Source organism: Platalea leucorodia (genome assembly GCF_965183815.1).
Source record: "Platalea leucorodia genome assembly, chromosome: 5".
Lineage (NCBI taxonomy): Eukaryota > Metazoa > Chordata > Aves > Pelecaniformes > Threskiornithidae > Platalea > Platalea leucorodia.
Window position 1 is genome coordinate 44,797,277 of NC_138827.1, and position 24,456 is coordinate 44,821,732.

General features: G+C 40.1%; 1 protein-coding gene across 6 annotated transcripts; it reads right to left on the minus strand.

Annotated features, from left to right (window-relative positions):
- Positions 1-232: 232 nt before the first annotated feature.
- On the minus strand, positions 233-23,419 carry SLC25A24 (solute carrier family 25 member 24). Of its 6 annotated transcripts, none has more exons than XM_082312902.1 (11): positions 23,118-23,419; positions 11,781-11,907; positions 11,179-11,266; positions 10,575-10,686; positions 7,652-7,810; positions 7,143-7,295; positions 5,878-5,985; positions 4,024-4,191; positions 2,742-2,892; positions 1,865-2,057; positions 233-762 (listed from the first exon to the last, which is right to left on the minus strand). In XM_082312902.1, the coding sequence occupies exons 1-10, from the start codon at positions 23,301-23,303 to the stop codon at positions 1,879-1,881; spliced, it is 1,431 nt and encodes a 476-aa protein (XP_082169028.1). In that variant the 5' UTR covers positions 23,304-23,419; the 3' UTR covers positions 233-762; positions 1,865-1,878. The 6 variants fall into 6 exon arrangements, with proteins under 6 accessions (XP_082169028.1, XP_082169031.1, XP_082169029.1 ...); XM_082312905.1 differs by adding an exon at positions 17,519-17,689 and having other exon boundaries at positions 233-2,057; positions 23,118-23,207; XM_082312903.1 differs by adding an exon at positions 17,467-17,689 and having other exon boundaries at positions 233-2,057; positions 23,118-23,207.
- Between the last annotated feature and the right edge of the window lie 1,037 nt (positions 23,420-24,456).

Here is a 24,456-nt window from a genome sequence, read left to right on the forward strand (position 1 = left end):
AAGGGAAGGCCAAAAGACACAGCTAAAGCTGCCATTTTCTGAAATCTGATAAAACAACATTTTATAACACAAATTTTATGGAGTTGTTATACATCAGTTTATGGAGAATAAACACCAGCCATGGAAGCACTGAACACAGATTTACATCTGATTGCTGTTTGACAAATACGGCCCGAATAGTCTTCTGTATGTGGAACAAGGGAGGTTCAGGCAGTTAGCCATGTTTGCTTGCTTATTTGTTTGTGTAAAAAAAAAAAAAAAAAAAAAAAAAAAGAGACCCTTAATGACCCTACAGGAACAAAGTTCTTCCTTCAGTAATCCAATTTCAAGAAGTGGTCTAAGAGCAATTGCTCTCAGAAGGTCAAGATAAGTATAAAGATAATCCCAAATTTACAAAGATTAAGACATTGCAGAAAGCAGAAAAAGAGTAACAAATGAGTTTGGCAGTAATTGTTACTCTATTTCAGTGCTCAGGCCTGAAGGCAACTGAAATGCGGCACCACCCCCCCCCCACCCCAAAAAAGGAAGTCACTTTGGAAGTACTTGTATGCAGAAATACCTACTTTCTACATTGAGGAAGCGCTGCTTTGTTTTTTGAGCTGTTTCTCAAGCACTAACGAGTTCTGTGTGCATGCTTTCCTTGCTTCATTAACATCAATCTGATGGGCACCTGAGATCGGCAGTCCCATTTGGTCACCTGGACAAAATGCTTCGGTATTTTACGATCTGAATTTCACACACAGAGCCAGCCTGCACAGAAGACTGTGAGGGAAAGAGGATTTATCTCGCATGACAAACCTGTAAAACCTTTACATAATAATGCAATCCTCTATTGGCTAAAAGCACATAGCGGACTGTAGCCCTCTGAGTAAGGGAAAGAATGGAGAGTCCAAAACGAGAAGCATTTCTCTCCCCAAGGCAGCTACGATGACCTCCGCTATTGGCTGTATTACAATCGCCATCAGCTTAATACTGGATCCTCCACCCTGTTTTTAAACAGTAACTTGCACTTGTATGGAATGGATCTAGTAACGAAGATTTTTCTGTTCCTGTATATCCTATAAAATGTGCAGCTGTAACCCAAAGCTTGTCACGGTTAACAGTGCTAGCATTTACAAGTGCGATGAAAAGCAGGTCCAGTGAAGCAAGTTATGAAAATCACTGATTGTATTACAAAAATACCATGTAAATCCATTTGAGGTATTCTGATACCATGGAACAGCAGTTTCTCAGGCTCTTATTCGTCAAAGTTTTTTTTTTTTTTTAGTTTTAAAAAAAAAAAAAAGGTTAGCCTGAAGATAAAGGTGATGGGCTACATTCTAATGTGTTACTCCATCCTTGTCTGTATCTAAGATCCTATTTTTTACGAACTTAACATTAAGTCTTCAAAAATAACAATAGTAAGTGCTTACTTCTAGGTGTGCAAAACGTTGCCTGTGAATTGTTTGAGTATAGGCAGCGTGACAAAACAAAAAGTCACTTTCATATATTCAGTATCAAGGCAGTATAAACTTCTCCTACCTTTGGTTTGATCCAAGCCAAATACACATTTAGAGAAGACAAATACAAAAAAAAAAGCCAACGAGTAATATATGCATGATTTCCTGAAAATATAAACATATGGTTGATTTAAAGATAGTTTCTTGATTTTTTTTTTTTTTTTAAACGCAGTGACATTTTAAAGTGCAATATAGGTATCTGTTTAGAAATGGTGAACTAGCGTTTAAGAAAGTTTCCTCCCACTTCAGGGCAAAAGTAGAAGTTGCAGCATCTCTCCACAAAGATCTGTCTCTAATTGTGAGAGCAGATTACTTGAGAAATCATTTTTGTTCTGGTGTTTCCAACAACATTAGAAGCATCTCACCTTTTCCCTTCATTTCATGCTATTCCCAAATTCTGCTTCATTTTTTCATATACAACATAGCTGATGCTGACAGCTGGAAGCACTTTCATAAAATTAGGGGCTATGCCCCTATAAAGTCCTCGGATTCCCTCTACAGCAATAATTCTTCGAAAGAGACCGACCATGTTTAGCTGTGGAGCTCCTTCCACCGAGGCTAGAACAAAAAGATAATGTGTTATACAACAGTTCTAGTAATATTAAAATTCTTAAGCAAGTATTAAACACCTGGGTGGTGAGCCTACTATCACCTCTAGGGCCACTGATTAAAACTTGAGTCCTCACAGAGAGGAGATCTCTCTAATCCCAGACATTTGAGAGAGATCCATGTGTCTAAATGCCACTGAAAAGCGCTATCCACCTACATCCCTTTGGAAATCTAGGCTCCTATCCTTAGTCTGTGCACAAACCTATCAGGCAAAAATCTCAGCTATGAAACTGTCTTTATGAAATGTCCTCCAGAGCAAACATTGCTGTCTGCCTTCACAGGATGATGCAAGTCCTTTTCATTTTACCTCTAAAATTTAGGAAACATTCTATCTTTTAGAAAAATGCTCGCAGACTATGACAGGAGCTCTCTGTCTGGTAGTCTTGTATGGAACCCGGCTCTCAGAGCACACAGAGCACTAGTGTCTGAAATGTTACATTTTAATTAAGCATGAGGAAGAACAATGTTGGGGGTAATAGGGAGAAGGGTCCAAAGTTAAGAATAATTTTCCAGAGAAGTCCTTAGTTTTCCAAGTTGGGTTTTTTTTTATTCCCATGTCTCTGCTACAGCTATCCCAAACGATATGATTTTGACGTGACCACGCAGAAACATTTTCAGTACAACTGGACTCACCTTGAGCCTGCATGCGTGTTCTGATAAGAGCAAGAGGGTAACTGGCTAACTGCCCACATGTGCTGGAAACAGTACCGCATCCCAACAATACAAAAACACCTGGGTTAGCGGAGCTTGATGCATAGTGTTCTAGCCATGTACTCTTTAAGACCTGCCAAGATATCAAATTAAATAAGAGATTTGCATTCAAGAAAGTAAACAAACACATCTTTATTCATAAGAAACCTTACAGGCTCAATCCTGAAAAGCACCGATTTCACTATGCCAATCCTACATGCTTGCTTTTAAAATGCACAGGTAAACACCTTAGCACATGGGTAAGGACTTGAACCGGACTACAGTAGTTAGTGCCTAGAAGAGAAATCCTTAAAAGATCCCGCAGCAGCAACAGTGCCCATGTCCTAGACCTGTTAATACTTCAGGGGGAGGAGGAGGGGAACACAACTCAGCACCCCACAGGGTGCAAGAAAAGCTCGCACAGCTGTGCATTGCGCCCCATGCAGAAGCAAGGATGCAAACTGTAGAAAAGAACTTCCATACTGCTTTGAAAACGTTTGCTCAAGCAATTCTGCTGATTACTACTGCAGTGTCACAAAAAGATTTGTCTAGACCAGAAAAAACCTAGTCTGTGCATCCGAGTTACATAACACACTTTGAAGCAACACCTGGCATCTAAGGTAGACAAAACATTTTAATAGTAGCTGATGGGTGTAAGAGGTGCCAGTTCCTCTTGGAAGGAAAAAGAGCAGTGTTTCAAACTCCTCACAGCAACTATACATCAGCCACAACGAATTCTGGTGACATACACAGATACACAAGGAATTCAGGTTGTTATAATCCAATTATAAATCAGGCAAAAAAAAATGTATTAAGTATCATAAATGCAGGATAGCTAACATAATATGAACGTCATATCAGGTTTTTAAGGCCCACATTTGCTATAGAACAGGTACGTTCCAGTCCAAGAAGGTTATTTAAGTATGCAAGCATGTTGTATTGCCAAGGTCTACATAATCCTGCCTTATGAGTAGATATCTTGTTTCTGCTGTTGCATGTAGGGGCCCATGGCACAGCGCTCCTCCAGGAGGGGCGGACAAAGAAAAACGTTAAAGTCAAGTAAGATTGGTGAAAATTCTCATTTATCCTTTTCAAAAACCAAAGGCAATTGTAATACTACAAGCATGTTACAAATCTAACTAATGACAGAGGTATTCTAAAGAATATTTACCTTTGTCATAAATTAACTAATGAAAGCTACATACATTCAGTGATCTAAACTCACCTCATAAACAGCAAGGTCAATCCCAGCATAAGGAATTATACCCAGAATATTAGGAATATAGCCTTTGTAGAAGGCCTTTACACCTTCTCTTTTTAAGATCTTCTTAGCACAGTCAAACATCCCAGAATATTGCCCTGTTTTACCCACAGCCAATCTGGTCTTTAAAACCTAAAGTAGAAAAAATAGTAGCCTTAGTTACATACCTATTTATTAATGTATTTTATAAACACAGGAAAACACACTGTCTCTCTGTATATTCAATTGTCTGGAACTGCTTTGCATTTTGGTACTTCAAATCTCCTTTGTGCTGACCACTGTTAAGGCTTTGTTAGCAATAGGCTTCTTCAGTTTTTATCATTAAAGCAGAGTAGCACGCATACTACCATACACTAGCTTACAAATTATTAGCCTTTTTAAATTGCATTTTAGCTTTCTTCTCTTGATTAAAACAGGCAGATTTTTGATCAACTTGAAGGCGACAGTGTGGGCAATATTTAATAGAAGCATTAGCTAAAGAACAAGTGAGAGCATTAACACACTACCAGATCACACTTCTGATCTGGGAACCGCAAATCATATTAAGAAAATAATCTTTCAAAAAGCACGACCCTTTGAGAGGTAGTTAAGGGATATAAAGATTGCGTCTCACTACTGAAACCCAGCACCTGATTAATAATGCAAATAAGTCTATACAGCATCTTAGGACAAAGAAATTTTAATAGTATCCAAAAGAAACCACAGAGGGAATTTCCTGAGCAAGAATTTGGCCTACTTTAAAGCCTCATAAGACTGCAGCTTCCACAGGAGTTTCCTGACACTTTACTTTTCCCTTTTACTTAGAAACACCCTAAAAAACACTTCTATGGCAGTAGTATATCTTTGTTAGGAAGATCAGAGCATCTTCTTGTAGAATAGTTCACCTGTCTCCATTGATCAGTATAATCCAGATGATCTACATAACATTTCAGTTATTCTGTAACTTAACCCATCTCTGTGCTCAGGCTAGCTGGGATTCAGCAGCTCTGACAGCAAGGATGCTATTTAAAGAGACCATTATCACTGTCAGCAATGAAAACAGCTAAGTTCTATTCCTACTGACAGCCCTCCCTAGGAAAAAAGGTATTTAGGTTACATTTTCCATTACTTCCAAATCTTGATGTTGGTATTGGTTTAACCCCAGATCCGACATATATTCCAGTTATTTGCACAAGATGATAAACTTTCTGGGGAACCAGCAGTAAAGGAAGTACATCCCACTTCTATTTAAAAAAGAGCAGGTGTGAAATAGCTACCCTAGAGCAGTTAATATAGTAACGCTAGTTAAATTGCAACATATGTAGTACCACATACAAATATGTCCTACAGAGGAAAGAGCAGCTAATCCACCCAGCCTCAACTGTAGCTGTTATATTCTCGCTCCTCACTGATGTCCTAATCAGACCCAGCTCCCAATCATAATGCAACAGAACTTCATCAGTTCTGCTACAGAAAAGACCATTCCTTGCTTACATACAGCAGGAAAAAGATTTATGCCCAATTCAGAAAATAACTGGAATATGTACTTAATTTTAAATGCGTTCTTGGATTATTTTTTCCCTGAACTAGGTTTTATTTAAACATTACTTTAGACAATATTATACAGCCAAATGTATAGAAAAAAGACAAATATCAATTAGAACATTCTAAAATGCCTAGTACTGGAATTCTGAAAGGAAGTCTAAAGTAAAAATAAATTAGGATGTAAGAATGTAGAGGAATTCCTACAATAGTTTCAAGAGCAAAACGGGTTTTACTTTGCAAATGAACCAGACATTTGGCAGAGTCTCCAATGGAAGCAGATTCTCTGTTCCTTACCTCCATGGGATAAATAGAAGTTTGTGCTGTTGCTCCAGCCAAAGAACCAGATACAAATCTCTCCACAGTGCCTAACTTTCCATCATCCTTAGTGAGGATCTTCTTATACTGTATAGTTAAAACACATAAATAAACATCACATGCTTTTTAGGAGTGGCAAGAGTTACTGTGAGATGCAGGAATACAGTACAAAATGTCTTTTCAAGCTGTACTTACTTTTTCATGTATTTATAGTTACACTTACTAACCCAACAAATTTAGCACTATACTCACTGCAACTCCATAGACAAAGATTCTCAAGAATACAATAAACATTCCAGCCTACAAGAATCCTTTACATTAAACACCTCAGCCACCCACAGTACTGTCAGGAATTCTACCAACAGCCAGCACAAGGGTACCCACACTACAGCCAGATAACAAAGAGGAACCCGACTCCCTTGCAGATCCAGTTCTCCAATCAAAGAATGAAAGATCAACTAGCGCGTTCACAGAGACGCTTAGAGAGCTGTACATACTGTTTCATTCAAGACAGACACCATCATGCAAGAATGCGCCATCAGCTCCCGAAAGGCAGAGCAAGAGTAAGGAATAATGTGCTCAAAGTTACATCCAAATCTGCCGTTCAGTCTTGCGATATCCCAAAGTTTACTTGACTTTTTGCTGCTTTTATTTCATAGTTGTAGAGAGATGTGCAATATGTTCATTTAGTTTTACTTGAGGCACTAGCAAGATCATTTAACTACACCAGAACTGGAGTTCATCTTCCAAAGGAGGATTAGGCCTTAACATGATGCTTAAAGCTGATTCAGAGGTAAATATAACTCTGAAATCCGGGCTGAGGGCATCTTACATAGCACCATGATACTTGACTTAAAAAGAATCCTGTGTAAGTTCAGCTAGCATAAAGTGCGAAGTTTTTGGTGGTTGTCACTTCAAAGCAACAAACTAGATATTAATGCAGGACTCCATATAAAGCTATGCAGACTGGAAGACAGTTTAAAATGTATGACAGATCAGTTTAAAATGTATGACAGATTTAGTTTATTTACAATGCTTATAATACAATAGCAAAATCTGCCTAATACCGAATATTCTATTAATAAATAGACGATTTAAAAATCTGAAAGTCACTCTAAATTACTGTGACAAAATCCTCAACCATGGTAAGAACTCCTATATAATACAACAGTACAAATAATGAACAGTGAGAGTGATATAGTGTTTCATTTACCATTATTTTCATTCCTGATTTATCATCCTACCTGTTCATAAGCCCAGAACTTAATAGCTGTTTCAGGAGCTATTTTCACAACATTTACACCATTTCCCCTCCAGAGGGATCGGACACCACCTTCTTTCAACATTTGCTTAAAACCACTGGCTATATTCATTTTGTTTGATTTTGAACCATGAACCTAAGAAAAGAAAATCAAAGTCACAGTAAAGAACACTGCTTTGATTAGACTGTAAAACTCATCAGCCAAGCATTAAATTACTTAAATACATCAACTAGCAAAGACACATCCACTATTGAAAAAAAAAAAAAAAAAATCTTATTTTAGTGGCACAAGTACTATAATATTTTGTTTACATTTTTGCCAATATGACTATGGAAAGGACAATTTTTATGAACACAAAATATGGAAACTGTCAAACCATAACTAGACCTCCAGAATTTAGATATTGCATTTGGCCATCAGTTTACCATAACAGCTCCTAAAAACTGAAGTGATACATTGGAAACTAAGAAGTTCTTGAACATTACACCTACCTGCATCATCACTTTAAGGCGATCTAACGGTGCTGTACCTGTTCGAGACACAGCACCAGCCACTCCTCCAGCCAACAGCTGTTTCCACCACTGTCCAGTCTTTTTCTCTTCCTCCGTGAACTCATCTGGAACAGTCAAACTATCTCCTATATCCAACACCTATTAGAATCCAAAGCAAAGATGTGCAAATAACTATCTCATTCCATCATCTCAATTTTATCAACAGTTCTAATTCCAAATTAACCTACGACCTGAGAATATGTAAGTAAAATGCTAGTTAAAAACTAAAAATATCTCTAATTTATATTCTATAAATTAACTTGCTATGGATTGCTATTCAATAAATAGCAACTTTTAATGACTTCTACATAGATATTGAGTAATAACACCACAGACCCACCATTTCAAAGACTGCACCATCATCATTAAAAATTATGATGAATGTCTGCCTTGAGTATGGCCCAAAGAAAGACATTCTGTCATGATCAGTAGACCTTTACAGCCAGCACTAAAGCTCAAATGCTTATATGTTGCGGCTAACCTTTCACTGGACAGCCTTCTGGGATTAGTGCGGTAATCTCCTAAGGATGCTAACAAGAGATTTCTCTCTCATGGTGATTTATTCACACATATGTGGGATTTCCCCTTCCTCCCGCCCCCCCTAACATTTTAAAGTAGCATTTTTTTATAGCTGATATATCAGAATATTCTATTTCCAGTAACTGCTGTGTATTATCTTACAAAATGACAAGTTTGACTAATGCTTTATAAATTTTCTTATCATCAGTTACACTGAAAGTCACATTAATGACTTTTTTCAGCTATAAAAGTTTGAAATTTCATTCAGAGGTGCGTGTTTGTATTGCACTTCAATTTGATCAAAGAACAACATTACTATAGGATTTAGCAATAAAGCTGTCAAAGACATAAGGCTTTGGAATCTCACATATCACTTAAACATAGTCTCTGCTCTTCATGTAATGTATAACCATGATATATGAGAAAAATACACTGTAGATAATGCAAAGCCAATATTATGCATAAATTAAACCTATAAAGAAGCAAGAATGTTTTAATAATTGATAAGTACTGACCAGAAAACATGTTAACAGCTAAACTCTTGTTAAAAAACTCTTTGTTAAAAAAATACTGTTGATTTTAATTGTAGACACTATGTCCCTAATTTATGCTGCGTTCCCTATCTGTTAAGTAGACGGAATACTGTCTTGGTCATATGGAACACAAGAATTGCAGGATGCAGAGTATAGATTATTGCCACTGGACAAACAGGATAAGCACCAACTATTCTGGATATTGAACACAGAACAGATCAATTGAAAAATCCTTTCATCTTCCTGACATTCGTGGTTTCCAAGGTGTCATCAGTTGCTCAACTACATAGAGCCACCAAAAGATCAATCAGAACTCTCAAAATATAAATTCAGTGTTCTTAGATATATTATGCATATCTACCAGGGTTTAAACCTTGTGTCTACTGAGCCCTAAACACAGCTAAGAAAAAAAAGCTAAATTTGAGGGGGTTTTATGACAGAAAGACCGCAGCTACCAACTCATAATAATTCTACGCCAATGCAGCTATCTGCTTGGAAGAATCTCACAGCAATTAAAATTTTACAATAAAAACAGAATTGGAAGAGCTGTCAATGCCAGCCAGGCATGTGAGGTCTCACATCTGCTCTTATCTGGAACACCAGCTGTGTTGCCGTATAGCTGGATTTTGCTTGCTGTGATAACTGGGTCATCAGCTGACTGCAACACTGGAAGACCACAAGAGACTTCTAAACTTGTTTCTTGGGGGTAACTAATGACATTCCATAATGAAAAAAAATACAGATTTTATGTTTAATAATAGTAATACAAAGCATTTTATTAAAGCAAAGGGGTTTTTTCCACTATGTAAGCTGGGACCAGGACTATCTGATCTCATAGCAGTGCTTCAAGTGTTTTCTTCAGCAAACAGGGAGCTAACTCCCTTTTGGCAAGCATTTCTGAATTGAGGTTGTACAGTATGAAACACTCAAAGCTTTCAGATCTCAAACTGTTTTTTATTATGGGAATGCTGACTAATCCCTGAAGATATAAATGGTCTCACTATATCCAAAGAAATCTTTCTTTACCTAACTTTATGGATTACTCCAATAATCATAGAATGGTTTGGGTTGGAAGGGACCTTAAACATCATCTGGTTCCAACCCCCCTGCCATGGGCAGAGACACCTTCCACTAGACCAGGTTGCTCAAAGCCCCCAGAATTACTATTGGTTTACTTACCCTATTATTAGTTCTTAAAAGTCAGTCACTGAGGTGGCAAGAGCTCCATTCAACAGTAACTTAAAAAAATTTATCTGCACAGTGGATAGCCTATTGCTGTATATTCTGTCATTCTTAAACGAAATTCTATAGCACAAAAGAGTGTGAGAACATATGCACTGAATCATCACTAATGACACCGGTGATTTTATGATAGTGATAATATTACTATATAAATGCAAATACTGAACCAATTTCAACATACGAAACAGTTAAAATGTTTCTATCATTTGTTTCAACACATCAAAAGCACTGAACATAGGAATGTACTGTAATGTGAAAAGAAAAAGATTTAATATTGTGGTTATCATCTTCCTGTGGAATATCTCCAAAGGAAGAAAAGGAATCCTTCCTAAGAATTACTGATAATTATTGGCGAAGTTTAGATGAAGTTCTTCATTCAGAAGAAACTCGCATCACAGTATCCTGCTTGTAAATGGGAGAGCACAAAGTGAAAAGGAAAACCAAACAATCTTAAATACAGATATACTTCAAATATAACAATTGTGAAGCTGTTACACTCAATATCGCAAATGAACCCAGGAGAGATGAACTTAAGAGTTGCACTAAGTTAAAAGACAAGTTGAACTTACAGTGGAATGTTTCCAATATCGAATTATTTCCTCAATGTCTGTAGCTGGGTTAAACATAAAATGATCCCTCCACTCATTCCAGTCTACTGTCATTGTCCCATCAGCATCAATACTAAAAAGAAATTGAACAAAACTAGATAAGGAAATAGTAGCAGGGATGCTTTTTTGTTCTGTTTTGTTCCCCCCCCCCCCCCCCCCCCGTTTTTTTTTAAATATTGGCCACCACATCAGTGACAACTGACTGTAAATTCCACACAGACTTCAAGGCTGTATCTGCCATGGCCTTTCAATACTATGGTTTTCTTATCCAAGTGCATCTGGCATATTCCATTTAAAAACATAATATAACGCTTCATTCTATCAACAACATTTACAGGAAAATGAGATAACATTCTCCTCCCAGAACCAGATGCTCAAATAGGGACTAGACTTATTATCACCCATGAACAGATGGAATATGTGAGAATTCCTATAATGGCACCACTGAATGTACCAACACCTTTCAAAGTTATAATCCCATTTATCCTGTTCTCCAAACTATAAAAATATAATAATTAACAATACAAAGAAGCTTAAAATACTTTAAGAAAGAATAATTCCTGACCTTTGCAGGATCTTTTCTGCCTGTTTTTCTGAAATGCTTATACCCAATATCTTGAGGGACTGGACAACTTCTGATGCTTCAATTTTTCCTTGAAACATTAAAAGAAAGATGATACATATTTAAAACATGGAGCTTAATACACTTAGCACCTTGGAGCTCACCAAGTTCCATTGTAACACCTACATAATAGCAAAGATAACTTAAAATCAATTTAAACACAGATGATGTATTTTACTACAAGGACTGAGTGAAGGTAAGTACATTAAAATCATGCAACCAAATGAGATGCAAACATTCAGTGAGTTCAAAATGATTTTATCTTTAATAGATACTTAGAAACTTCCTTATAGTTTCTCCATCTGGGCAACAAAGAGTCCCAGATCAACAGACCTGGAAGATAATAAAAAGGAAAAAAGACTATAATAATTTATTATTTCAATCTATAGTAAACTATAATTATGATCCTATTAAAGAAAAGAAGTAGGGGTTCCACATTCACAACTTTTTGTCTCCAGTTTAGACAAAGAATATAAATGAAGATAACTTTTAATGCACAGTTTCTTCAAACAACATTTGAACAAATAAAGTAAATCAAGGCATACCATCATTGTTTTTGTCCAGGCTCTTAAATGCCAGTTTCATCTTTTTCTCATGGTCTTTAAGATACTGCATAAATTCTTCAAAATCCAGCTGTCCATCCTGGTTAGTATCTCCAGCTTTAAAAATTTTCTGTTGAGAGAAAATTCAACATCTGACTTTTCCAAATTACAGCAGGTCACAAAGCAACAGCAGCATGGCAGCCCTGGCTTTAAGAAAAGCATCATATTGGTCACTTTGGGAGTCAAATCAGGAAAACACCTAAGAATACACTTCAGAGCTATATTTTGTTTTCAGAATTGAACACACTCTCGGTATTTTCATAAAGAGAGAAAACACTCAGCAGCAAAGACAGATCTAAGAAAGCATTATTTATTATTTACATAACTTCACTATTCAAAGATTTTAAGGTTTCTTACCAGCACTGGCAATTTACACCTACAGGTATCAAATAATTTGTGGAGAAGGAGGTGGGGGACAGGACAAAATCATCAAAGAGAACAACTTTAAGCCTGTGATTTTCCTGGTTATACATGAACAAGTAACTAGTAACGAGTGATAGAACGAGAGGAAATGGCCTCAAGCTGCGCCAGGGGAGGTTTAGGTTAGACATTAGGAAAAACTTCTTCACCGAAAGGGTGGTCAAGCATTGGAATAGGCTGCCCAGGGAAGTGGTTGAGTCTCCATCCCTGGAGGTATTTAAAGAACGGATAGATACAGTGCTCAAAGACATGGTATAGATGGACTTGGCAGTGATAGGTTAATGGTTGGACTCGATGATCTTAAGGGTCTTTTCCAACCTTGACGATTCTATGATTCTATGAAATTTGTCAATATGTCACTAAAATGAAACAGAGTCTTAACTAGCCTCTTTAATCCAGTGGTCCATTAATTATGAATTATAAAGACAAAAATACAAATAGCAATTAACTATTTAACTGCTGACAAAAAAAAATTAGCAAAGGTCTCACCTAACTAGCACTTCCACCCCCCAGGGTTTGAGAAGGCAGGGCTTTCTGCTTCAAACTGAAGCCCCGACAAAAAATTACAACAAACAAACCAACAAACAAACAACAGACTTGTAACAAATAGAAGCACAGTTATCTTCCATTTTTGCGTGTGTTTCCTAGCAACTGTCCTGCAGATAAGAAACATCTACATGTAAAATTAACTACGAGTTGAACGCATGGTATACAATTGCCAGCATTGCACGAAACAAGTCTGAAATACCGCCTAGGCATACACTTCTCCAACAAAGGGCCAGAATACTTTACCATTTGTGTCTGTGTGTGAAAACATGCTTTTTAAAAAACGGAAATTACAGCAGCCCCCCCAAGCATCAGCCTGTAACTGCTGAGGCATGTCTTCAAAGGCAAAGCCCCGAGAAGAGCGAAGCCCAGGCTAACAAGCTCTGCAGGATTTATTAGTTTGGGCTTCACGCCACAGCAAGGGCTGCTCCACACAGGGAGGGATGCAGAGAGCGCGGCAGGGCGGAGGAAAGGCAAGGTCCGCAGCACACCGCCACAGGCGCTTTCCATCCGCTTTCACGCTTCCACAGTGCTGCCGTCTCCTCTGGCAGGATGAGCGGGAAGCGGGCGGGGAAATCCACCCCAAACCCCTGCTCTAGAGCACAAGATTTAAGACAAAATTATGCCTCATCTCTTCGTTTGGGCATTGGTCCCTGTCGTTTCCCTCAATGTGTGAAACCTTATGGAGGCAGCATTCGGAACAAGACGGACAGGAGGCCAACCTGACAGCACCGTCTCTTCATTAATTTGCAGGAAGTTTCAGAGCACTTCAGGGTATACATAAAGCATATGCCAAAAATTCTTCCAGATATCTTCTATTTTGCAGACTACCTTGCGCAACGGTAGTTTCTGAATAAAGTAACTCTCAACAAGATTTGCACGGCTGTGCTAATCTGCAAAATCTGGTTTTAATCATTTTGTTTACTCCACTATAATTAGTAGAAGTCCTCAAAAGACCAAAGTCCAACAAGTTCTAGCCTACAGAAACTAAACGTAAAAGAAGTTGAAAACTCTGGTGTATTTGTTGCAGGTGTCTGAAAAAAACTGAAGACATCTGACTACATTTATGTTGCATCCTTTATCTTTCCTATCCCTCTACTAAAAGAAACGTACTTTAATGTTTAATCTCAAAAAAACAAAATTCATAAAATTATCATAGATTTCTCAATGGAAGGAAGGAAGACAACGTAGTACTCCACAGTGAAATAAGAAGCAAATCATTTACCTCCCATAATACAGCAAGTTAGGCACAATAAAATCAACTGAAGTTAACGCATACTCAGATAAAGATGTTTGGTATCAGCTTAGAAAAATAGTGTTCTTGGTATTCTCCTACGTCCAGCTTGATTGACATGTCTATTAATAACCTGTCAATAAAAATACACTCATCAATTAAGTTTCATGCCCTTGCCAATATGGTTAGGGCTGTTCAGAATTTCCCATTACAAAAAAAAAAAATCGTTTACATTTATTGAAGTTTATGGATGCATTCCTGACCATGACCTTCTAATAAGACCATTCAAATAAATCCAAACATGCATATTAAAAACAACAAAAACCAAAACCCACCACTAAAAATTACTCTAGTCAGAAAGGAGCCCCCCCTTCAAAGACACTGCAATCTCAACCTGTCTTGTACTCCACGCACAACACCTCATACCGCAGGATCTGAGTGCCCTGCTAGGCTCCCACAAGCTACTGAGAAGAGGTAATTTATGTGGCAGTCATACACACACTTTGAGTGAATTCTAGTCAACACAAATTGTTACTATTCCCTACTGCTACCTGAACTACACAAACAAAAATGTAGAACGAGGAAAGTGTTGTGGCTCACAGATATGGCAAAACTTCTAACTAAATTCCAATTACAAAACCTCCACTGATGAGGATGTCGTGAGCCGAAGAAAATGGAAATTCCTAGGAGGTTTAGAGAGCTGGCAATTAGCATGTGTGAAGGGGGGCACCTTTCATTTAATCTGCCAAATCAGCGGATTTTATATTGCAACAACTAAGCACAAAAACTCTCCATTCCCTGCTTTTGTTTTTACAGTTATTTTCCAGACTTCAAGCCAGTCTCAGCCACTCAGTGCAGAACAGAAGGGACAGGGAACAAAAACGTATGTTTTTCCTCAGCAAGCACATGCATTTTTCTCTCCTTACAAATCTAAAAGTTCATATAAACAAAAGCCTCTTGCTGCTTATGAAATGTACTAATTATGTGGGCGTTAAAGTTTCAGATTAAAACCAGTAATTTGCAAGTTTGTGGAACAAACAGGAACGCTAAAGGAGCTTGCTTTCCGCTTGGAGGGCAGAAACTCCCTCGTGGCGGGGTTATATACTCCACAGGCATAGCTAGCAGCAAGACACTTAATTGATTCTGTGGCACCCTAACTCCCAGGTACAAAGTGCCCATTCACGGCATCAAATAATTCAGGCTGGAAGGGAGCTCTGGAGGCCATTGAGCACAACCCCAGCTCAAAGCACATCTAATTAGATCAGGTTACGCAGGACCACATCCAGTTGAGTCTTGGACATCTCCAAGGATGGAGATTCCACAGCCTCCCCAGGCGACCTGTTCCAGCATTCAACCACCCTCACTTCAGTTCAACAAGGAATCCAACTCTGCTCTTCTGCATTTAATGTGCTACCAGATTTTGCATAGTTACAAGCACTTGTCACTGTGCCACTTCCTGGTTCACCAGCTTCTCTGATGGAGCAGAACTGGATGTATTTTAAAATAGTCATGCTCACAACAATAGAGCAGGAACCAAACTAGATGCCAGTCCTCACTTCGAAGCCCTGGGAAACAATGTTCAGTGTGCCTGCCACATAAAACCTGCCATTTCTTGTTACAGACTTACTGTGGGATCACCTCACCTTTACAGAGGCCCAGCCCCAAGAGGAAAATGTTTATTTTACAAGGTGTGCCATTTCTTTTCTCATTGTCTAAAAACTTTAATCCCAAGCAATAAAGATAATTCACTAGATAAAATGAAATGGTGACCACGGAAAGAATCGCTAACTACAGATCAATATAGGAAGACAGTTTAGATGATCTTTACTTTTAATGCTATGGGCTTTCACACATACTGACTACCATGCTCCTGTGCTGACCTATTTGGTCATGACACCGCTGCCCTTTTCTTTTCTTTTTTTTTTTTTTTTTTTTTTTTTTAATTCTGCTACTTTTGTTTTTCTTCTGCTGTATATTTTGTTAATACAGCTGCTTTCAAAGTCATGCACAGCGAGGCAACACCAGTATGAAAGGCCACAAGTAGACTGAAACACTGAAGAATTTTATTTTTAAACTTCTGAATTATATAAAGTATGTTGCAGTGTTGAATTCCTACTCCTCCAGAAGACCTCTGTATTTGGTGTGGAAATGTAAGCCAGCAGGTCTGTTGAAAAAAATCAGAAAAGTTGCAGACAGGCTTTATATACACCTAAAAATCCTGACGCTCTGTAAGTGGCCTGATGAATTATTACATTACTCTGTGCCAAAGTTATGAACTTTAACACATTCACAGCTACAATATAAAGACAGAGAATGCAAGACACTAAAAGTCTTAATGCTTTTATGTAGATTTTTCTTTTAAATTCACAGTTTAATTTTTATATTACTTAGTACTATTATTTGTGTATTGTGTGTAAGCCTTCACATTCTGGTTACAAAACTGAATTGTGCGTGAAAGGTGGGGCTGCTCAGTACAAATGATTGCCAATCATCTATTCATTAGCTTGTTATTTCAGCTAATTAATATAATGTTTAATATATTTAAATACATTTATATTTTTATTTAAATATATATTTATAATATTTAAAAGGAAGTGATCCATCAAGAAGTCACTGGGTGTTTCTGGCTTCCTATCATGCTATCTACAAGACACAAGTAAAAAACAACACTTAAAGATACCTAATTGGTGCAATTAGCAACTCATTGTTCTCCAACCTATGACTAGAGTTCCAAAGGGCACAGTTACAAATACTGCATAGAAAAAACACCAGCACCACAGTAAGAACAGCATCGGGTCTGTGGACATTCACAAATTTCACGTTTTCTTTTAAAACCAGAGGTACTATATATAAAACCAACCACGATATTCCCTTCTCCTCTTCTCTCCTTTTTCTATTCCTTTCCCCTATCACCTCCAAAATAATTAGTGCCAGTCATTCACATAGCTCTGCATTCTACAATTTTAAGTTATTAGACTGTAATCTTATTGAAAGCCAAATTCAGTCACAGCTTAAGTATACACAATTCTTCTCTTTACTGGATACGTACCCTACAATAAAAAACGTTGTACCTTTCCTATCTGTTCTGCTAAGGCTACACAAATTTATGACACACAATAACAACCCAAAAATCAGTAGTAAAGATTATTAAAGTCAGTCTTGTCAAACCGCATCAGTTGGGGGATAAATCCAGCACAAAGGAGAAGTGCCTAAGGATGTGCCCACACAGTATTATACCCCAAGCAGTGAGCCCACGTAACACACTAATGAACTGGACTGCCACTTAACCTCCAGAAATCCAATACAACACTGCATTTTGAGCAAAACAGTAATTTGCATTGCCTCCAAAGACCTCCCAACTTGTTCAAATGGTGCATTCATACTTATTCACTTCCCTCCCAGTGGATACTACCAACATGTAAGCAGTACCCAAGCAGGCTCTTTAAATCTGCCAGAGACAGACATTAACAGAGTCGCCCACTCCAGTACAGCACACTTGCACCCTTGGCAGTAGCAGAGACGTCGCTATCAGCTGCAGAGCTTCCCCTTCCTGGTCTTTGTCCTGAGCGCCTCTCTTCCCTGCAGGAGGAAAGCACTAGCAGCGGTCTTCTCACTGGTCCATTTCAGGTAACAGAATCGCTACGAAATGAGCCTAAAAAAGGAAGAGATGCAAGTCTTGAGTATGCTGTTCAATATGCCTTGCAGAAGCTGCTCCCTCAGGACCTGGATAAACTCTCTCAAATCATAGCTATGAATTAGATTCCAAGAATCTGAAACAGCATAAATGGGAGACACAAACTATCCCTTGTATCTTCATTCATCATTCCTTGCAAGTTACACTGGTATTTTTTACTTTGAACATACTTGGTAGGCTGACTTTTTCCATTAAATAAGACTACTTTGCTACAGAGGCATCCCCACCTTACAGTCATCCTGAAAGATTTACCAGTTTACCTTGTTTGTTTACCTGGGACACACTACTGTCTCGAAATAGAGATTTAGCAAAGCATTTCAACATGCAGTTAAGAGATGTTCCAGAGGTGGGGGTTCCCGTATTTGGTGCCTAGCATTCTTGCACTTTGCAGCAACAAGGGGAAGAACTAATCACTCACTGTACCCTGTCACTGTTCTGGAAAAAAAACCTATCAAGTTAGTATGAAAACAAATCATTTTATCTCCTTGGATGTTTAAAGTGTTATGAAAACAAACTTATATTCATCTTGCTCTTTCATTTGGAGACTACAGCACATATCAGTTAAAAGCTTCTGAAGTTGTACACATTGAAAAGAAATAATGACTTACATGTTTGCTTACAACTGAAGATGTTTGTGGTATTTCACAATTAAGTCCCCATAATCAGACATAATCATAACACCTATTATGACCTGAAAAGCAATTAAGTGGTTCCAGTTTTCTACAGTCAGATGACATGACATCTGTTTTGGTAAAAAGCTGAAGACGCCTGTCTACTCTGAATCTATAGTACCAGTTTTGGCATACTATTAAGGTGAGAGAAAGCTTCATTTCACATAAGGAATGACACACAGACATGAAAGTGCTGAAGCTTATAAGACTGTGAATCTGCATATCACGTATGATAAAAATTTCTAAGAGCAGATATTGTGTGATAGAAAATGCCCATATTTCTTCTAAGAAGTTGCAAAAGTAACTAGTGCTTTTTGTATGTTTCTAGCCAAGCTAGAACACAATGAAGAGGCTTCAGTTAACTTCGTCTACTAGCCTTCTAATTTTGCGATGTAAGGGAAGTTACCAAAACTAAGAAAAGCGCAAAATCTTAATAAAACAGTGGAGAAATATTCAAGGACATATTTAGCGCAGTCACTAAACAAGTATGTGCTTTCTGGACTAAGAACAGCTACGTAAGTTCAAGCTCTGAAGCACTATCTAGCTGTAGTTTTTAAAGGCCAGAGAAAAGCACAGAAGGAAACCATACACACGTGGCCCCGCTCTCACCTCTCCTCTGGCACCGAGACACAGCACTGTAACACAGCACAGGGGCCTGCCTCGCTTGACGGAATTCTGAATTTTCTTTGGTTTAAACGCAGCAACACATTTCAAGTGTTCCGAGTATTTTTAGACTTTGTTGGACTCAAATTTTCATAAACACAGTCCATTACTCTAAACAGACCATATTCTGATTGCTGAGAATTTAGCCTTATTGGGCCCCATTTCCACCACACAGAAGTGTCTCATCACACTGTTTCTTCATCTAAAGAAGCCTTAATGTAGCCAAAGTCTTATGTCAAAATCTGACAGAGAGTCAGTCCAAATAAGATCATTATTCTGTTTCCAGAATGTAGTTATTCATTTCAGTAACATCTTTCTACTCCTAGCTCCAGGACTCAATGTATAAATAGTACCTGAATTTGAATGCTTGGCTGTTCCTATCCCAAACTGAAGCTTGAAATGCGGGGTTCGCCTCCTACAGGTTTACTGTAAGGATTGATTGCAACAGAAGGAAAGGGTGAACAAAAATAGTACTTCATATAACCACTCGCACCATTTATGGTACTCCTGCCTAAGAGACTCACGGCATTCTGAAGACACAGGATGAGATCATTTGAGATCCGATCCCAGCATCTATTTTGTGTCTCTACTGGACAACTCCGCTAATCAAAGTGACCGTACAATAGCTGTTTATGTTGCTTGTAGAGTGCCATTTGATACTGTCACCACACTGAATTCCTTCTCTGTAGGTGTTGATGTATTATGTCAGGAATCTTTTGTAAAGCTTTGCAAAGTTACCCATTCCTGGTGGGTAATATACTGTAATATAAAACAGGAGTCATCCTGGCAGCCTCTAAGCAGCACACATTTCAGATTTTCCAGTGGTTTACTTTTGTCTGTCAGATACTGACAGGAGGCAGGTCAAGTAGAACACAAAGTCAGGAGCTTCTGTCACATTGTGCAATGATGTCTTGCTATGGGGAAAAAATTATTCTTCCTTAGAGGGACATGTAACCTACCTCCAAAGCTTACCACATGGTTTCACATCAATCCTCGTATCTACAATGTTACTTCACCTAAAAGAGTGTCTCATCATACATTAAACATTAATAAAACTGCCAAGACAACTGATGATAGGTGAAAGAAAGAGAGCATACCAGTAGTCTATTATTCAAATGGATAGCAGCTTTGTATCTTTCAAAGACATGCATATTGCTTCTAGAGAGGAATTACGTTTCAAGAGAAAAGAGGAAAGTAATAGTAGTAGCACAAACACTAATTTATACCGTGAAGATGACGACTTAGGACGAACCAACTGACTTTGCAGTGAAACACAGTAAAACTCACATGGTGCCTTACCAGGAAGTAGCCAGGAAGCAGCTGTGCCCCCCAGAAGTACAGTGACCAACACTCCCATGTACGTGGATTTCATCCCATGCAACGGAAGCCAGCCCTGCAAGAGTGTTTTGGGAAACCTAACCCAGACCTGCATCTAGGACATAACAATAGTGCAAGGCCCGAGACCCCACCCCAGCCGTGAGGCACCGAAGCCTACTCTGCTTCAGGATATCCCAAGGTCTGCCCACCCCATAGTGCCACTATGTTGGCAAGGCTGAGCAGTTCGGTAGTTAACACTTTGCAACATTGTGTAATATTTCCACATCTCATTTCCTTACTCATTAGTTATTAGTAATTGTAAGACTACTTCTGCCTCTCCAAATGTAAATATGACGATTCCATATCTGACTTCATTAATAAAACACCTTTTTACCAAGTAGTAAAAAGACATTTTACTGAATTCAACGTCGTTTTAGAGCTTGAAGTGAAGTAAGTGGGAGAAGGCAGCTTTGAGCTGCAAGAAAGTACAGGAAGCAGATGAGCCTCATAAAGACAGGAAAGAAACTGGAGGCAAGTCTTACTGAGGCTCTCTTACTATAACAAGTCGAGTTATTAACTGTTATCTATAACCAGTCTAGTTTCTAGTTCAAACTGTGCCCACCATTAAGTTTAAAATAGTGAGCATATAGAAGTTTCAGTGCACTCCAACAATTCTTCCGCCCCTCTCAAACGTGCAACATGACTCATGGCTTATTTTGTTTACTCTGTGTTTCTTTAGCAACTAAAGGCAGCCAGTCCCTGCTCTCCATTACATCCAGGTAAGTCTAGCTTATCTCTGGTGATTTCATGGGTTTCACTTCCAGTTTACCCTGTAGCAACTAAGAATTTGACAGATACTCAGATGTGCACTGGTAATGAAAGGCATAACATCGATCTGGAGAAAGAACCTGGAACTTCAGTTCTAAGTCACTCAAAACTAAGGAACTCGCCACTTGTGTCTCGGGGCTTTCAGTGAATTACGTGAAAAGACCACCCTCGTTAAATGCCAGAAAATTAACTGGTCACCTGTTCCCCTGTTGTTCGATGTAAGTAAAAACCCCAAATTGTTACAGTCAAACTGGTACAACAGGTTTTCAACAATGTGTATATGATGTGTGACTGAAGTTCGCAACTAGCATGCTCTTAATACTGACAACTCTCATGGATAAGCAAACAGGCCAAACTGTCCCTCCTTCATACACCAAAAACTGAGAACACAAAATGTACTTATTGTAAAGATGATTTTGACCAGAAGCAATATTGAAGTGAAAGTGTGCTTTCATTTATACTCTCACATAAGCATCATTCAACTCAAGAGGCCTGCTGGGTACTTTTCCCTTAAGTATATGAGACAGAGAATTAAATATACCAAAAAGAGGTAAAACAGAGATCAAATAATGAGACTGTGGGAAAGAACTGGAAGAGTGTTCCACAATTAGTATAAGGTCACTGAAACTGAATTATTGACCCAACATGTCTCTTAACGCTGCAGTCAAAATTTAAGTTCACTCTTTCAGAAAGTATTCAGTGGCTAGTAGAGGCACAGCAGTGGAATGCCATCTAACCATTCTTTATACTGAAATAAAGAACAGGACTGTTACGGTAATAGCTCCAGCACAGATCTCAGCTGTACCTGTTCAAGCCTAACTGAACCTATGCGTGCCTTTTCAGCGCAAACTTGCCTTACCACACAAATATTTATGCCTACAGAATTGTGCATGAAATGATTTTATATTCTGATCGCTGGGGATTACTGAAAACAACTAGGAAAGAGAAGTTTCTCTTCCAGGTACAGGTCAGATTTGCTAGTGCAACTCTGCATTGCACTGGAATGCTTGATGACTCAAGTTTTACTGACTTGTGAGGTCACGACATTGATAACAGGGGACAAAGGAATTTAATAGTCCAACCCAATCACTGCAGAATCCACAGCCCAAAGAGAGCGTGCTCTCTGTTTCGTGGTTTGATGGCCGCTGTTACAAGTGTGCATTTTTAAATGGAAGGGCCTTGGTATCAGACACAGCCCATGCTAAGAAGAATCATTTCCACGTCCACGTATTCATGGAGACCTAGCTTCAGTAACTAGATCAGATATTGCAACCTGCTGTTATACACATTTACTTACTTTGCTGCCCAAAGCAAGCCTTAACTTATTCTGACCTCGGTCACGCAACACACACAGTGACAGACAAAAGCTGTTAATTACCATCCGCTACCCCGCTGGAGGAGGAATATGCTATCAAATACCACGCAACAAACAATTACAGGGAGTGGAGAGTCGGTGCTTGATGAATAAACCCGGCCGTGCCCACAGCAATGGAACCGCGACGGCCGTCCCGCTCATAGCGCCTGCCCTGGGAATCCTCCGCGCCGAGCCCTGCGGCGCGCCGGCACCACGCGGCCCCGGGAGCAGGCACGCCGCACCCGCTTAGCGAAGAGCCAGGCCCCAGGCCGACTTCGTACAGGAGCGGCCCAGACCCCCGGAGGCGGCTCCCGGGTCTGGAGCAGCCCCCGCCGCGCCGCCCCGGCCCCGGCCCCGGCCCGGCGAGCCCCAGCCGGGCAGCGCACCATCCCTCACGGGGTGGGCGGCGGGGCGGGGCGGCCAGGCCGCGCCTCGCCCTCCCCACGGCCGCGGGGTGCCGGAGGGAGGCCGCTCGCCAGCGGCTGCTCCTCCGGGAGGCAGCGCCGGGGTGAAGCGGCTGAAGACCGCGGGAGGGCCGCCGCCCCGCTCTTACCTCCTCCGCCTCTCTTCCCAGGGGGATGCCCATGGCCCGGAGGCCCGTCTGGAGCTCGGCGATATCCACCTTCCCATCTTCGTTGAGGTCCAGCTTCCTGAAGAGGTTGGCGTACCGGGAGTCACCATCCCTGCTCCCGTCGCAGGCGGCCGCCGGCAACGCGAGGCGTCGCAGGAGCTGAAACATGGCCGGGCCGTGCGGTGCGGGCAGCCGGACGCTCGCCCCTCGGCTCCTGCGGGCTGGGCGCGGACGGGAGGCACCGCCTGTGCCGCTGCCAACGCCCGCAGCTGCCAGGGGAGGAGCCGGCCCGGACCCGCCTCAGCGGCCAGGGGGAGGAGGAGGGCGGGGAACCCGCCCTCCTCCTCCCCCTGGCCGCTGAGGCGGGAAGCGGGAAAGGAGGCGCTGAGGGAAGAGGGCGGGCGGCAGCCGCAGCCCCCCCCCGCGCTCGCCTCAGCTCTCCCTGCCGCGTTTACACGGTTGTATCCGGCTGAGCGTTTCCACTACGAGTAGAGAAATACCGACAACGCTGCAAAAGACCTAATTTGGATACTTTGGCTCATTCTAGTCACCAGCGCTTGAGGTCTGGGTTGAAGCTGCGTGAAGAGCCCTTAGCCTACAGACCAGAAGGGCAGTCTTTGAAAGAGCTTGGCTTGTTCGGCCTAACAGAACAAAAACTAGAAGAGGAAACTTCTAGGGCTTTTTTGCTTCATAATTGCTTCATAAATAAATCAGTGGAGTAAATGCAAAAGGAACTACTTAAAGGACACAACTGGTATAAGAACAAATGGATAGAAAATGTCAGCAAGTCGGCTCTCCGTGAGAGAGCTGCGGTGAAAACAAGAGCCACTGCGTTGAGTCCTGCTTTCCTGGTGCGTAGTCAGCCAACACGCAACCATGGAAAGTGCATTTCAGCCTCATAGCAGAAACTTAGTAGCCTTGCTCAAGGAGTAGTCAATAAAGCTAATGTGCTACATCGTCTGACCATAGACTAATGGGTGTTTGAAAAAGGGCTAGACACTACTATGACCTGCATATGTAAATACTACCTGGTTGCATTATAGGTTCGTAGAATCACAGAATAAGTGGGGTGGGAAGGGATCTTAAGGAGCCTGTAGTCCAACCTCCTCCTCCAAGCAAGCTCAGCCATGAACTCAGACCAGGTTGCTCAGGTCTTTATTCGGTCTTGAAGACCTCCAAGGACAGAGACGGGACAACCTCCCTGGGCAGCCTGCTCTCACAGGGAGGAAGCTTTTCCCTTTTGATCCACTCTGAGCCATTCTCGTTTCAATTTGTGTCCAATGTCTCTTATCCTCCTTCGGCTGGGGCTGCACGGCTAGAA